This window comes from Drosophila nasuta, chromosome 3 (genome assembly GCF_023558535.2).
Source record: "Drosophila nasuta strain 15112-1781.00 chromosome 3, ASM2355853v1, whole genome shotgun sequence".
Classification (NCBI taxonomy): Eukaryota; Metazoa; Arthropoda; class Insecta; order Diptera; family Drosophilidae; genus Drosophila; species Drosophila nasuta.
The window spans coordinates 22,180,459-22,197,772 of NC_083457.1; the positions used below are offsets into that span (position 1 = coordinate 22,180,459).

The window sequence follows — 17,314 nt, forward strand, 5'->3', positions numbered from 1 at the left end:
AGCTGTGCTAGAGATGAACTTTTTTAACTGTCATTTAATATTTTTTTCGAGATTTTTCGAGCTATTAATTAACATTTATTTGCTTTTTATTGACAAAGATTAGTTAAATTGAATTAGGAAATTGTAAAAATTAAGAAAAACAACTGGCTTTGCGTAGCACTAAACAACTGGATCCGATAGTTGAACAAGCTCAGTAGTTCCACTCTTGGAGTGAACTTGTTCGGAACTAAACCCCACACAAGTTATGTGAACGGTGTTTCGGTAAAATAAAAACAAAAAATATGTTGCAAATAAGTCGATTCTGTTTAACAACTGCAAACACAGTTACAGGTAAGTGTTGAATTGCTATCCCAGCAACATTTCATTCAAAGCTAGTGTTGCTTTTGTCTAATTGCAGCTCAGCGACATATCGCTATCAGCGCCTCACGTTTCATTGACCAAAAGTGGCGTGCAGATCGAGGACTAACAGAGAACCCGAATGCTTTCGGTCCACTCACTAATTTACCTGACTACACTTATCTGGATGGCAGGGCGACGCCGTTGGGTGTAACTACTATTAACTCTGTCTATGTTTATTTGTATAACCTAATTTTATTTACTTGCTTGCAGTCTAATCAGAAGAAACGCCTGTTGAAGCAGCAAGAAGTGGCTGCCAAGATTGTGGAGTTGAGCAGCGAACTGGAGTTTGCTAAGGCGCGTCACGAGCGTCTTAAGTCTGAAGCCAAGGCTGAGAAGCAGCGCATCATACAGAACAAACTGAAACCAAAAGGACAGCTCTTGTTGAAAAAGAAATGAATGTAAACAGAACTTTGTCCAGAATGTTAATTATCCTTTAGTTTGATAAGATTACAATTAAATTGATTGTTTTCATTAGGAAATCGTGTTTGATTGTTGAATCTAATTGTCTGTTGTCTACTGAATAGCTGGCATAGATGGCCGAGTAATTAATTCAATATGGAAAGACGTAGGGAATTTACAAATTAATACTAAATGCCTAACAAATCACTTATGACGCAGTTGAAGTCTGAAACCAGTCACAATAATTTGTTGACGAGCTATGAACTCATGTGATGATAAATGTCTACGCAATCCACACTAAAATTAGTAACCGAAGATACTAGACAAACTTGTAGAAGATTTAAGTTATTGAGAAATTAAATGCATGCCTAGAATCACGTATACGCCCAGTAGTTCCAAAATAAACAAGCTGTATGAATGCTGTAACTAGGGAAGTTTAATTGTTGATCTGTTACAACCACATTGTGTGCGTCCTGCGCAATGTGGTCCGATTTATGATAGTGTAGTGTTTGTGCTTCGGCAAAACAATAAGTGTTTTTAAATATGTGTACTATATCTATGTGCAATATTCATTATCAGCTAGGCATTTGCACAACATTGTGAGTTTTGCGCTCCGGATTTCGAGCGTTTTGTAATTATCAATTAGACGTGAAATTTTTTGCACGCCTTGCAAATGTTTGTTATCCCAAATATGAGCGTATGAACTGAGTCAGGCCAGAACACATATCTCTAAAAGGGCACAATCCAATGCAATGTCAATAAAAAACAGCTTTCATTGTGGGTCTCTGTGGGTAGGCATAAAAATTTCCACATTCCATAATAGACTTAACGTTGAAGTGCTATAATAAAATATGGTTATAATTAAAAATTATTTTTATAGCGTTATTTGTTCTCACACTTGTACTTAACAAAAGATCTCCTAATCCCCTGAACCTGAGGCTTGAACTCTGCTCAAATAAAGAGGCCAAATTGCAATTGCAATTAATTAGATACGTGGTTCGAATTTTAACACAACTGAAGAATTAATAAACCAACAACTCTTGTATGTATGCAGCTGCTGTGCTGGAAACGTGCTGGCAAAACGTGATTGAGCAAACAGAGTTGTTGACCAGTAGCAAACTAACTTTGGCGCTCAATCACCACTGTAGCCAGTGCGTATACATAATACGCTTACATTTCAAATCGCCATACAATTAAGCAAATAATTAAATAGTAACTTTTGTTGTTCTGAATTTGCTATCAAAATATTTGATTTCGCACATGGAATACTATGAGTAGAAATGTTGAAAACAGCATCAACATCCACATGAAAAACAAGCATGTTGTTTTTATTTAATATGAGTATTCGAGTATTTATTTTTATGCACAAATTGACTTATTACATTAACACACTAATATTTATTTATATACTTACGTACTAAATCGTATTTCTCAAATAATAAATAAAGAAAAATCCTATTAATTTTGTTGCTAGGTTCATTTTATGATGTGTAACATATATTAAGCTGAATTTAAATTTCCATGAAATACGTGGAGTGATTAAAATTATAACGTCTAAAAGACGTTAAAAACAAATCAGCTCTCCCGCATTTTAAGAGCAAAAAAAAAATTTCAGGGGGCTACCCGAAAGTTTTCGAAGAAAAAATTTAATTTAAGACAATACTCTAAATTTCAATATGCATAATTTCTATGGAACTTTATCAGATCTTGCCATTCATCACTATCACCAACTCTCGTTTGGGCTCAACTGAGAGAAACCGTAGAGGGTTTCTTTATTATAAAAAGCAAATAGTAAGTATATATATAAAGTAATTATGACAACTATCACTATAACGTACCAAACTAAATATTTTGTATATCAATATAATACTAGTTTTCAAATATACCAAATGAGAATATAGATAACCTTATGGAGTTAGAGAACTCTCTTTTTTGACTAATAAATACATTTCGTTTTGGCACAAAGTTATAATTCCCTTCTGTGGGCATCGGATAAAGCAAATTAAATACGATAAACATTTGACGAAACTACTTGAGCTTGCATTGTGAACACAAATATTTAATCCCAAAGGGGAAAAGTAACTAGAGATAAGTCGATGCTGAAACCAAATTTTCCAATTCAAAAGCTCTGTGGGCAATTGAATGAACTCAAACGGACCGGGAATTCTTAGCAACACACACGCATCGGAATTGAATCTCGCTCTAATAGTGATTTGCCTGAACGGAAACCATGACCAAATATTTCTTCTGGTTAAAGATTGCCTCGCTGTCGTTGTTCTGTGTTCTAAACATTTATGTATTTGTGTTATCCTGCGTCTACAATTATCAGTATGAAATGATCAAGGAGTACGCTAAGTTCAAGGATTCTGTGTTCACAATGGACAGATGGATCAATTCACCATCAGGCAAGCTCAAGATCTATCTCTTCGATGTGACAAATGCAGAGGAACTTCTCAGTGGTCGCGATGAGAAACTGCATCTGGAGCAGATCGGTCCCATAACATACAAAATCAATAGCCACAATTATATAATCAATCGAACCAAGGATAGTTTGACGTATCGCAAGGATCCCTATCGTAATTTTAATTTTATGCCATTGGAAAGCATATCCCCGGACATTCTCAACAAGACAATTGTTCAGGTTAACGATCAAATATTTAATCGCTGGTCTTTCTACAAGAAGTTCTTTTTTCCCACAAGCGTCGAGAAAATCCTCGACCGCTACTCTTATCAATTATTTTCTGTAAGTGATTTGATTTTTTTGAGCTTGATTTGCAGAGAAATTATGAATGATTCTTCCATTATTCGTAGTCTCAGAAACAATTCCTAAATACTCTTAATACTTAGTAAAGCTTTTTAGCTGCACCTTTTTCTCTTATTTTTTAACTTTTTATTATCGGCAGCTTTATTTAAGAATAAATCAGGTTTTCACCGTTAATATCGGCATGAAACACGGCATGGAGAATTTCTTTCGCATACAGACTTTCAAGGGAGAGCGCCTCATATCGAGTTTCGATTGGACATCTGTCAGCGATGATTGTGCCATCAACGTACAAGGAGCATTTGACAATTCACTTTTTCCGCCTTTCATCACAAAGAACACCTCCCTCAATATTATGGCCTTCCAATTATGTAGAGTTATCCCACTTCAATATCAACGCGAGGAGATACACCATGGCCTCCATGGCTATCGTTATGTGCTAATGCCGCCCAAGGAGACGAAATGTTTTTCTAAAATGTACGGCGAGACGATGCCCAAGGACATGTTTGATATATCCAATTGTGTGCGCAGTGAGTGAAAGATTTATATATAGTGCAGTGTTTATTCAACCATTTATTGTCTAGTGCCTTGGCTTGAAAAAGTTCCAACTGCCTTCTCGGCACCACACTTTTATGGCAGCAGCTATAATTGGTCGGAGCATTTCGAGGGCCTCAATCCCAATGCTGAAGAGCATGAAGCTTTCATCTTGCTTGAACCCACGACTGGTGTAAAGATCAATGAGAGGATTCGTTTTCAGTCGAACACCATCTTGCCCGATCTAAGAAATATGTATATTGGACTGCAAAGGCTCAGCAATAAGATTGTACCGAATTTTTGGTATGAGTTTGTAAGTAATCTCCGCTTGGCAATTACTATTTCTTAATCCAAGTTTAATATGCAATTTCTATTTAGGAGATGGATGAACTGCCATTTAATGTACGTTTCATTATTTTCCTCAATGCCTACGCAATGTCAGTGCTGCAGCCAATCATGATGATCGTGCAGCTGTTAAGCGCCATTTGGAGTCTGAACATGCTTTTAAGAATTCATCGGCAGAGAAAATATCTTCCACAAAATACTTTTAATAGGATAGAAACGAACTTATTATTACCTCCAAATAATTGAAATCTCATTGTTTCACAAAGTTGCTACGAGCAATCGTTATCGCCTCCAATCTTTGTAATTGAATAAGAAATTTCATTTGTTACATAATTATTAATTTGAAGTTTATTAAATATTTCAAAACATTTCAATCACTATCGTTTACATTACGTAACCAAATTCGCCCTTATTTTATCACACAACTTGGTACGCGATAACGAAATTTCATGAATTCTCTAAGAACTAATTTGTTTATGAATAAGATAAGTATAAAGCAGTTTCTCCATACTGCATATAATTATATTAATAGAGGTTATAAGTAGTTCCAAATAAAAACCGCACCACCATAAACTCTGAGCTTTTATAATCAGTGCGAGGGTTTCTCTAGGAACAATGGGGAAGAAATATTTGTAAATATGAATTGATTAAATTCCCAATATAGTATAAGTTAAATAATGAAGTTTTTAAGACAGTATGTATCTTTCTTGGGTCAGATTTATATGCAAATTATTATAATTTAAAAAAATTAAGTTTTCAATTTGTCCTAGTTGATGGAAATCTAAAATCTAAATCCTAAATAAAGTCTTTAAAGTTAAATTAAATTCGGCAAACGTCTGAAACGTTTGAACCCCTAGTTCAAAAAATTTCCTGTTCGTGAATTTTTTTTTTTGATAAAATAAAAGTTGGGCGACTTGTTCAACGAGCTCAAACGGGTGGAACAATCAGAACAACACACACGCATCGGAATTGAATAACGCATATCCTTAAAAAGTGTTTTAACTAAACGAAACAATGTCCAAAACCTACTGCTGTTTAAAAATAGTTTCGCTATCGCTCATCTGTGTTCTAAGCATTTGTTTGTTTGTGTTTGCATTCGACTTCGATATTCAGTATGATTTGATGAAGATATACATTCAGTTTAAGGATCCGATGCCCGCCGTTGACATATGGATGAATTCACCGTTTGGCAAGCTCGAGATCTACCTCTTCAATGTGACGAATTCTGAGGAGTTTCTCGGCGGATGTCATAAAAAAGTTCGCCTAGAGCAGATTGGTCCCATAACTTACAATGTCATTGGCTTCAACGATATTCTCAGTCGCACCGAGGACAGTATGACGTATCGCAGGAATCGCTATCGCCATATAAATTTTTTACCCTACGGAAGTGTTTCTCCGGACATTCTAAACCAGACAATTGTGCAAGTCAACGATAAGGCTGTTCTCGACCGATCGAAGACTCTCTTTTCTTCCATAAGCGTCTATGACTTCCTCCACAGCAACTTTGACCCATTTAATAACGTGAGTGAAATTTCGAGAGATTTGGCAAATTATGCGAAAACTTAATAGTGCGGAAAAAGATAAATAATATACGATAAATTTAAATGCAACTAAAAACTCTAATATGTTACTACTTAACCTGCAACGGAAATTTGTTTATTCTTAACATTTCGGACGTGATAAACTAACATTCGATTGCTTGATCGTGAGATACCCTCTATATATTTTCCATAATAGCGAAAGACATTACATGCAACAAAAGCTATATTTCGTATATCGATATACAATACATCCAAATATACCATAAATATACAAGATTGTCAACCGAATTTCTTGAATAAAATAAGATTTTTATCATTTGCTTTAGCTTATAAAATACGATTGTAATTCGTTTTCAGAAGTGACACTGATCAAAATATATACTTTATGAGGTTAGAAAAGTGAAAAGGAGGGTTCGTTCTATTAGTTATGATACCCTTGTAACCTTTATCTAACGGGTATATAAGATCAAGCGCAATAGACATCAACAAGTAATCTCATTTTTATTCTGCAGACAACTAAAGAAAGAGAAGAAGTCTTTACCGTCAACATTGGCATAAAGCATGGAATGGAGAACTTCTTTCGAATACAGACTCTCAACGGAGAGTACTCAATTAAGACCTACGATCGAGCAAATTCCAGTAGCAACTGTTCCATCAATGTGGAAGGAGCATTTGACAATTCACTCTTTCCGCCCTTCATCACGAAGAATACCTCCCTGAATATATTTGTCAGCGAATTGTGTCGTGTTCTCCCGCTTCATTATCAACGGGAAGAGACGAAACAGGATCTCAATGGTTATCGTTATGTGCTCCAGCGGCCCAATGAGAAGGAATGCTTACCTGTAGAAAACGGCAAGCCATTGCCCAAGGACATGTATGATGTGTCAAAGTGTGTGAACAGTGAGTGAAAATGAATTTACCAGATGGAGGACGTCTGGTTTAAATTATTTCTTATCTCATTGTTATTCATGCAGACGATATTCCAACTGCCTTCTCGGCACCGCACTTTTATGGCAGCAGCTATAATTGGTCGGAGAATTTCGAGGGCCTCAATCCCAATGCTGAAGCGCACGAAGCTTACATCTTGTTGTTACCCACGATGGGTATACCGATCAATAATAATCTTCGATTCCAGTCGAATATGGTCTTGCCCGACTTAAGCTTTTTTGGATAATAAGCTGAGTCATCTCAGCAATAAGATTATGCCTAGATTGTGGTACGACTTTGTAAGTATTTGTCACTTAGAAATAGCTGAATTCTAATTGCAGCAATAACTTTTTTTTAGGAAATGGGTAAACTACCGTTTATTGTGCATTTTGTGATGTACACTAATATACTGCAGCGCATGGTGATGATTCTACTTCCTCTGTTCGCCCTTTGGATTCTTAGCAAAATCAGTAAAATACGTCGACAATTTAACTACAAGACCATCAACAACACGTATAATCAGCAGAAGGCGATCATTTAATTTCTGCCTTCTTTAATGTCTTTTGTATCTACAAATTATTTTTAAGAAATTTCTATTACCAAATAGGATAGCTTCATTTTTCTTTGTACTATTTTAAGACTTGTGCTAATTCCATAACAAGTAGTAAAGTAAAATATACTTAGAATATGGTGTATATTTTATATTTTGCTTCATCTGGAACTCTGCAAGATTCAAAGTTCGTAATTTATAGCAATTGTTATTTAAAGTGAAAATTGAAGACAATGGATGTTCTCCTGAAAGTATCCTGCTCAGTGTTGTCAAATACGTATACGCCTTTATACGTATCTATGCACATTACTCATTATCATTGTGAGTTTTGCGTTTTGTTATTATCAATTTGACTTCAAATTTTATGTTTAAGTGCCTTGCTAATGTTTATCGTTCGAAATATGAGTTTACAAATTGGCAATCAAGAATCAAGTCCAGTGCTCAAATATCTCACATTGTTGCACTATAAGTGCTATAATAAAATATGGTCATATTTAAGTATTATTATTGAGTTATTTACTTGCGCACATATAGCCAACAATGCCCTGAATCTGCAGCTTGAACTGTGCTCAAAGCAAGAGCCCAAAACAATTGCAATTAATTAGATAACATGTTCGAAATTTGGCACAGCTAAAGAATTGAAGAATAGTCATCTCTGGAGTGCTGGAAACATGCTGAAAAAACGGGATTGAACAAATAATGGCATCTTCAGCCTCAAATTTCCGCTGCACTTGGTGCGTATACGTAATAAGCTCATATTATTATATTACAATTAAATACATAATTAAGTAGTCTAGTGAGTGCTGAAATTTTCCGCTTATTGCACATTTTCACACTTGCAACAAAATATTTGATTTTTCACATGGAAGATTGCGATAAGAAACTGTTTAAAACAGCATCAATATCCACTTCAATCACAAGGATAGTAGGATAAGAGTTTTCGAGTATTTATTTTTTGGCCGTCTTACCTAAATCAAAAAGCCCAATAATATTTATTTTATCCGTGTTTAGTCATATTACCTATATAATAAATAAAGAAAAACCACTTCATTTTATTGTCAAGCTCATTTTATTATGGAAATATTAAGCTTAATTTGCATAAATTACTTGGAACTTTATTAGATTTTACCGTCTAACCACTATCCCTAAAATTTCGCATAGGGTATGTGTATACCCGAAATATACGAAATTTCATAAATTCACTATGATACCGCATGAACTTATATTAATAAAGTCTTTCACGATAAAAACCGTACTACCATAAACTATGTTTTTTGCTGTCAATGTGATGGTTTCCCTAAATGTTTTCGTATTTTATTTATTGTATTGCTTCAACGCTAAACAGAAGGAAATGCTTCAAATCTCCAAATATCCTTTATTTCTTTTGCGAAGTTTCAGTTTGTTGTCGAAGTGAAAATAGGAAACTATGATAAAAGAAAAAGCAGTATAAGAATAAAAAGTAATCTATTTTAATGATTAATAGCTTGGTCAAGGCCGAAAAAGAATAAAAATTGTATCATTAATATGTTAACCGGAAAAAGTAAGAATTATTCTTTAAGATGATTCTTCACCGTTCCATCAAACACAATTGGAAATTGAGTCCAATAGGGCTAATTACACTCGTTTGCGTTGCGATAAATAAAATCATTTTTGTTTATCAGAAACACATGTTAGATGTGGAAAGCAAACATTATTGAAACAAAATTTGGTATGCAAAATTAAATTCGCTAACTTTGAAAGAAACCCGAAGCTAGAAAACTTACTTGTGCGGGAGTTTTTAAAGTGCGTCACTTATCGTAGCTCTGGTTACACAAATATTCAATCCACAAGGGGGAAGTAATCTCGAAATCAATCTAGTAAAACCCAAATTTTAGAGAAACATAAAATTACTTAAAGCTCGGTGGGTCGTTCAACGAACTCAAACGCGTAAAGTGCTCTCAACAACTCAAACGCACTGGAATTGATTCTCGCAGCTCTTATAGAAGTGATCTGACTGAACGGGAATAATGTTCGAATATAGATTCTGGATAAAGATCGCATTGCTGTTGTCGTTCTGTGCACTAAACGTTTGTTTGTTTGTGATCTCTTGTCGCTATAGTTATCAGCATGAATGGATAAAAGCGAACACAAATTTCGAAGATTCTATGTTCAGTTTAAGGATCCGATGCCCGCCGTTGACATATGGATGAATTCACCGTTTGGCAAGCTCGAGATCTACCTCTTCAATGTGACGAATTCTGAGGAGTTTCTCGGCGGATGTCATAAAAAAGTTCGCCTAGAGCAGATTGGTCCCATAACTTACAATGTCATTGGCTTCAACGATATTCTCAGTCGCACCGAGGACAGTATGACGTATCGCAGGAATCGCTATCGCCATATAAATTTTTTACCCTACGGAAGTGTTTCTCCGGACATTCTAAACCAGACAATTGTGCAAGTCAACGATAAGGCTGTTCTCGACCGATCGAAGACTCTCTTTTCTTCCATAAGCGTCTATGACTTCCTCCACAGCAACTTTGACCCATTTAATAACGTGAGTGAAATTTCGAGAGATTTGGCAAATTATGCGAAAACTTAATAGTGCGGAAAAAGATAAATAATATACGATAAATTTAAATGCAACTAAAAACTCTAATATGTTACTACTTAACCTGCAACGGAAATTTGTTTATTCTTAACATTTCGGACGTGATAAACTAACATTCGATTGCTTGATCGTGAGATACCCTCTATATATTTTCCATAATAGCGAAAGACATTACATGCAACAAAAGCTATATTTCGTATATCGATATACAATACATCCAAATATACCATAAATATACAAGATTGTCAACCGAATTTCTTGAATAAAATAAGATTTTTATCATTTGCTTTAGCTTATAAAATACGATTGTAATTCGTTTTCAGAAGTGACACTGATCAAAATATATACTTTATGAGGTTAGAAAAGTGAAAAGGAGGGTTCGTTCTATTAGTTATGATACCCTTGTAACCTTTATCTAACGGGTATATAAGATCAAGCGCAATAGACATCAACAAGTAATCTCATTTTATTCTGCAGACAACTAAAGAAAGAGAAGAAGTCTTTACCGTCAACATTGGCATAAAGCATGGAATGGAGAACTTCTTTCGAATACAGACTCTCAACGGAGAGTACTCAATTAAGACCTACGATCGAGCAAATTCCAGTAGCAACTGTTCCATCAATGTGGAAGGAGCATTTGACAATTCACTCTTTCCGCCCTTCATCACGAAGAATACCTCCCTGAATATATTTGTCAGCGAATTGTGTCGTGTTCTCCCGCTTCATTATCAACGGGAAGAGACGAAACAGGATCTCAATGGTTATCGTTATGTGCTCCAGCGGCCCAATGAGAAGGAATGCTTACCTGTAGAAAACGGCAAGCCATTGCCCAAGGACATGTATGATGTGTCAAAGTGTGTGAACAGTGAGTGAAAATGAATTTACCAGATGGAGGACGTCTGGTTTAAATTATTTCTTATCTCATTGTTATTCATGCAGACGATATTCCAACTGCCTTCTCGGCACCGCACTTTTATGGCAGCAGCTATAATTGGTCGGAGAATTTCGAGGGCCTCAATCCCAATGCTGAAGCGCACGAAGCTTACATCTTGTTGTTACCCACGATGGGTATACCGATCAATAATAATCTTCGATTCCAGTCGAATATGGTCTTGCTCGACTTAAGCTTTTTGGATAATAAGCTGAGTCATCTCAGCAATAAGATTATGCCTAGATTGTGGTACGACTTTGTAAGTATTTGTCACTTAGAAATAGCTGAATTCTAATTGCAGCAATAACTTTTTAGGAAATGGGTAAACTACCGTTTATTGTGCATTTTGTGATGTACACTAATATACTGCAGCGCATGGTGATGATTCTACTTCCTCTGTTCGCCCTTTGGATTCTTAGCAAAATCAGTAAAATACGTCGACAATTTAACTACAAGACCATCAACAACACGTATAATCAGCAGAAGGCGATCATTTAATTTCTGCCTTCTTTAATGTCTTTTGTATCTACAAATTATTTTAAGAAATTTCTATTACCAAATAGGATAGCTTCATTTTTCTTTGTACTATTTTAAGACTTGTGCTAATTCCATAACAAGTAGTAAAGTAAAATATACTTAGAATATGGTGTATATTTTATATTTTGCTTCATCTGGAACTCTGCAAGATTCAAAGTTCGTAATTTATAGCAATTGTTATTTAAAGTGAAAATTGAAGACAATGGATGTTCTCCTGAAAGTATCCTGCTCAGTGTTGTCAAATACGTATACGCCTTTATACGTATCTATGCACATTACTCATTATCATTGTGAGTTTTGCGTTTTGTTATTATCAATTTGACTTCAAATTTTATGTTTAAGTGCCTTGCTAATGTTTATCGTTCGAAATATGAGTTTACAAATTGGCAATCAAGAATCAAGTCCAGTGCTCAAATATCTCACATTGTTGCACTATAAGTGCTATAATAAAATATGGTCATATTTAAGTATTATTATTGAGTTATTTACTTGCGCACATATAGCCAACAATGCCCTGAATCTGCAGCTTGAACTGTGCTCAAAGCAAGAGCCCAAAACAATTGCAATTAATTAGATAACATGTTCGAAATTTGGCACAGCTAAAGAATTGAAGAATAGTCATCTCTGGAGTGCTGGAAACATGCTGAAAAAACGGGATTGAACAAATAATGGCATCTTCAGCCTCAAATTTCCGCTGCACTTGGTGCGTATACGTAATAAGCTCATATTATTATATTACAATTAAATACATAATTAAGTAGTCTAGTGAGTGCTGAAATTTTCCGCTTATTGCACATTTTCACACTTGCAACAAAATATTTGATTTTTCACATGGAAGATTGCGATAAGAAACTGTTTAAAACAGCATCAATATCCACTTCAATCACAAGGATAGTAGGATAAGAGTTTTCGAGTATTTATTTTTTGGCCGTCTTACCTAAATCAAAAAGCCCAATAATATTTATTTTATCCGTGTTTAGTCATATTACCTATATAATAAATAAAGAAAAACCACTTCATTTTATTGTCAAGCTCATTTTATTATGGAAATATTAAGCTTAATTTGCATAAATTACTTGGAACTTTATTAGATTTTACCGTCTAACCACTATCCCTAAAATTTCGCATAGGGTATGTGTATACCCGAAATATACGAAATTTCATAAATTCACTATGATACCGCATGAACTTATATTAATAAAGTCTTTCACGATAAAAACCGTACTACCATAAACTATGTTTTTTGCTGTCAATGTGATGGTTTCCCTAAATGTTTTCGTATTTTATTTATTGTATTGCTTCAACGCTAAACAGAAGGAAATGCTTCAATTCTCCAAATATCCTTTATTTCTTTTGCGAAGTTTCAGTTTGTTGTCGAAGTGAAAATAGGAAACTATGATAAAAGAAAAAGCAGTATAAGAATAAAAAGTAATCTATTTTAATGATTAATAGCTTGGTCAAGGCCGAAAAAGAATAAAAATTGTATCATTAATATGTTAACCGGAAAAAGTAAGAATTATTCTTTAAGATGATTCTTCACCGTTCCATCAAACACAATTGGAAATTGAGTCCAATAGGGCTAATTACACTCGTTTGCGTTGCGATAAATAAAATCATTTTTTGTTTATCAGAAACACATGTTAGATGTGGAAAGCAAACATTATTGAAACAAAATTTGGTATGCAAAATTAAATTCGCTAACTTTGAAAGAAACCCGAAGCTAGAAAACTTACTTGTGCGGGAGTTTTTAAAGTGCGTCACTTATCGTAGCTCTGGTTACACAAATATTCAATCCACAAGGGGGAAGTAATCTCGAAATCAATCTAGTAAAACCCAAATTTTAGAGAAACATAAAATTACTTAAAGCTCGGTGGGTCGTTCAACGAACTCAAACGCGTAAAGTGCTCTCAACAACTCAAACGCACTGGAATTGATTCTCGCAGCTCTTATAGAAGTGATCTGACTGAACGGGAATAATGTTCGAATATAGATTCTGGATAAAGATCGCATTGCTGTTGTCGTTCTGTGCACTAAACGTTTGTTTGTTTGTGATCTCTTGTCGCTATAGTTATCAGCATGAATGGATAAAAGCGAACACAAATTTCGAAGATTCTATGTTCGCCATGGACATGTGGAAGCATTCACCATTTGGCAAGCTCAAGATTTACATTTTCAATGTGACGAATGCAGCGAATTATCTCATTGGCCGCGATGAGAAAATGCATCTACAGCAGATCGGTCCTATAACATACGAAATTAAAAGCTCCAACTATATACTCCATCGCGCCAAGGACAGTGTGAAGTATAAAAAGAATCACTTTCTGTACATCGATTTTGTGCCCTACGAGAGCATTTCCCCGGACATTCTCAGCAAGACTATTATACAGGCCAACAAAGAGTTTTTTTGCTGGCAAAATGAGACTTTTTTTTCCAGCAGCGTCTACGATTTTCTACAGAGCAACTTTGGTCCTCTAAATAATGTGAGTAAAATAACACGCGATAAAACAAGAAAGAAAGCTACAGTCGAGTGAGCTCGACTCTGGGATACACGCTACCCATTTTATATTAGAACCATATTCGAAAAATATACCAAATTAATATGCTTAAAAAGTCTTTAAATATACCGAGAGCTATATTTGGTATATAGATATTGTATTATATTAAAAATACCATAGAGCAAATAATATACCAAACGGTTTGCCAATGCAACTAAGATTGCAGTAGGCGTTTTTTGTCACAACAAAAATCGAATAACAAGCTAGAGCTACGAATTTTGGTGTTTACAATAATAACAATAATAGTTATGATTCCTGAAAATTTGGTTGCGATAAGATAAAAATTGTGGAAGTTATTAAAGAAATACTTTTGTATGGGCATAAACGCTTACTTACTAGGGGTCGTAGTTGCTTTGGCTGACAATCTGTGGTATATTTTGAATGTGGTACTATATCGATATACCAAATATAATATTTGGTATGTTTTTAGTATTTTGTAGTATTTTCGGTATATTTGGAAAATAATACCGCAATATTCTGGTTTTATTCAAAATGGGTAACGGGTATCTCACAGTAGAGCACACTCGACTGTAGCTTTCTGACTTGCTTAGTTTCTGAGTGTTCATACGAATAGAATACATTTCCTGTATGCACAAAGTTATAACAACCTTCTACCCTATGTGTAGCGTGTATAAAAATGAAAGACTGATCTTATAATATGATTCAGTTATGATTCTTTTTTGTATTATTTAGATATTTAATATGAAACATGAGGATTTTACAGTCAACATTGGCCCGAAGCATGGAATGGAAAACTTCTTTCGCATACTGACTCTCAATGGAGAGCACTCAATTAAGAGCTACGATCGAGCAAGTCCCAGTGGCAGCTGTTCCATCAATGTGCAAGGAGCATTTGACAATTCACTCTTTCCGCCCTTCATCACAAAGAACACCTCCCTGAATATCTTCACAAGAGAATTATGTCGAGTTATCCCACTTCATTATCAACAGGAGGTGATGCACGAAAGTCTTAAAGGTTATAGGTATCTGCTCTTGCGGCCCAATGAGACAGCGCCTGATTGCTTATCTGAAACAAATGGCGTGCGATTGCCCAAGGGCATGTTTAATGTACCGAAGTGTTTGTTTAACGGTGAGTGAAAGATCTATCTAGAGTTCTGCTGTCGTCTATTCAATTGTTTCTTGACCAGATTATCAGCATAAAGAGGATGTTCCCTTGGCATTCTCGGCACCACACTTCTATGGCAGCAGCTATAATTGGTCAAAGTATTTCGAGGGCCTTCAACCCAATGCTAAGGAGCACGAAGCTTTTATCCTGCTGGAACCCATGATGGGTATACCGATCAATGAAAGGCTTCGATTCCAGTCGAACACCATCATGCCCACTTGTGATAGGAACTTGGATAATAAGATTGTACCGAGATTTTGGTACGACTTTGTAAGTAATTTTAGCTTGCCAATCAGTATTTCGCAATACTAATTCAATATTTTTAGGAAATGGCTGAACTACCCTTTAATGTACTTTTCGTCCTTTACTTCAACGTCAACGCACTACCAGTGCTGCAGCCAATGATTATGGTGGTGTTACTGATGGGCGCTATTTGGAGTCTGTACAAAATAGGAAGATTAGTTCTGCAGAGAAAACGCGTGGCAGAGGGTCAGTTTTATTATCATGTAAACACAACCAATATCATTAGCTGAATGGTAAATTTTGTAATGTAAAATCGCGACAAATTCGTTGCACTCTTAATCAGTTTTATTAATAAAGTTCAAGTTATATCCGCATTAATATTGAGTTCAGCCTTCTTAACCAACTATGTAAAATATTTTACGAAGTTAGCTACTGAGAATGGAAAGAACGATAAAAATCACGTATACGTCAAGTGGTTCCCAAGCAAAACAAGTAGAGTAAGGTGTTGTAAATAAATAAAACAATTAAGCTGTATGAATGTCGAAATATTGACTTTCCATAAGCGCGTCCTGCGCAATGTGCCCGATAGTGTTGTGTTTGAGCTCTAGCAGCGGCTTTTATGCGAGTATATCAACATATGTATCTATGTGTGTTATTCATTATCATTATAAGTTTTGCGTTGCGAATTTCGAGCGTTTTGTAATTATCAATTTGACGTCCAATTTAGTACATACATGCCTTGCTCAAAGCAAGAGCCCAAAACAATTGCAATAAATTAGATAAAGAAATTGAAGAACAGTCATCTTTGGAGTGCTGGAAACGTGCTGAAAAAACGGGATTGAACAAACAATGACATCTTCAGCCTAAAATTTCCGATGCACTCGGTGCGCATACGTAATAAGCTCATATTATTATATAACAATTAAATACATAATTAAGTAGTCTAGTGAGTGCTGAAATTTTCCGCTTATTGCACATTTTCACACTTGCAACAAAATATTTGATTTTTCACATGGAAGATTGCGATAAGAAACTGTTTAAAACAGCATCAACATCCACTTCAATCACAAGGATAGTAGGATAAGATTTTTCGAGTATTTATTTTTGGCCGTCTTACCTAAATCAATAAGCCCAATAATATTTATTTTATCCGTGTTTAGTCATATTACCTATATAATAAATAAAGAAAAACCACTTCATGATATTGTAAATATTAAGCTTAATTTGCATGAATTACTTGGAATTTTATTAGAGTTTACCGTCTAACCACTATCTCTTAAATTTCGCATAGGGTATTTGTATTCCCGAAATATACGAAATTTCATGAATTCACTATGATACCGCATGAACTTATATTAATAAAGTCTTTCACGATAAAAAACCGTACTACCATAAACTATGTTTTTTGCTGTCAATGTGATGGTTTCCCTAAATGTTTTCGTATTTTATTTATTGTATTGCTTCAACGCTAAACAGAAGGAAATGCTTCAAATCTCCAAATATCCTTTATTTCTTTTGCGAAGTTTCAGTTTGTTGTCGAAGTGAAAATAGGAAACTATGATAAAAGAAAAAGCAGTATAAGAATAAAAAGTAATCTATTTTAATGATTAATAGCTTGGTCAAGGCCGAAAAAGAATAAAAATTGTATCATTAATATGTTAACCGGAAAAAGTAAGAATTATTCTTTAAGATGATTCTTCACCGTTCCATCAAACACAATTGGAAATTGAGTTCAATAGGGCTAATTACACTCGTTTGCGTTGCGATAAATAAAATCATTTTTTGTTTATCAGAAACACATGTTAGATGTGGAAAGCAAACATTATTGAAACAAAATTTGGTATGCAAAATTAAATTCGCTAACTTTGAAAGAAACCCG

The 17,314-nt window shown here is 34.9% G+C and overlaps 1 protein-coding gene across 1 annotated transcript; it reads left to right on the forward strand.

The window, feature by feature from the left end:
- The first annotated feature begins 73 nt into the window (after positions 1-73).
- On the forward strand, positions 74-878 carry LOC132790030 (large ribosomal subunit protein mL52). The gene is made up of 3 exons (XM_060798449.1): positions 74-330; positions 398-546; positions 610-878. Exons 1-3 carry the CDS (start codon positions 282-284, stop codon positions 793-795), a joined length of 384 nt encoding a protein of 127 aa, XP_060654432.1. The 5' UTR covers positions 74-281; the 3' UTR covers positions 796-878.
- Positions 879-17,314: the final 16,436 nt, after the last annotated feature.

Bases quoted from the DNA above. Each gene is read 5' to 3' on its own strand.
- LOC132790030 (XM_060798449.1), top strand. From the start codon at position 282: ATGTTGCAAATAAGTCGATTCTGTTTAACAACTGCAAACACAGTTACA. The intron at 331-397 runs GTAAGTGTTGAA...GTCTAATTGCAG, and splicing joins AACTGCAAACACAGTTACAG to CTCAGCGACATATCGCTATC. The intron at 547-609 runs GTAACTACTATT...ACTTGCTTGCAG, and splicing joins GCAGGGCGACGCCGTTGGGT to TCTAATCAGAAGAAACGCCT.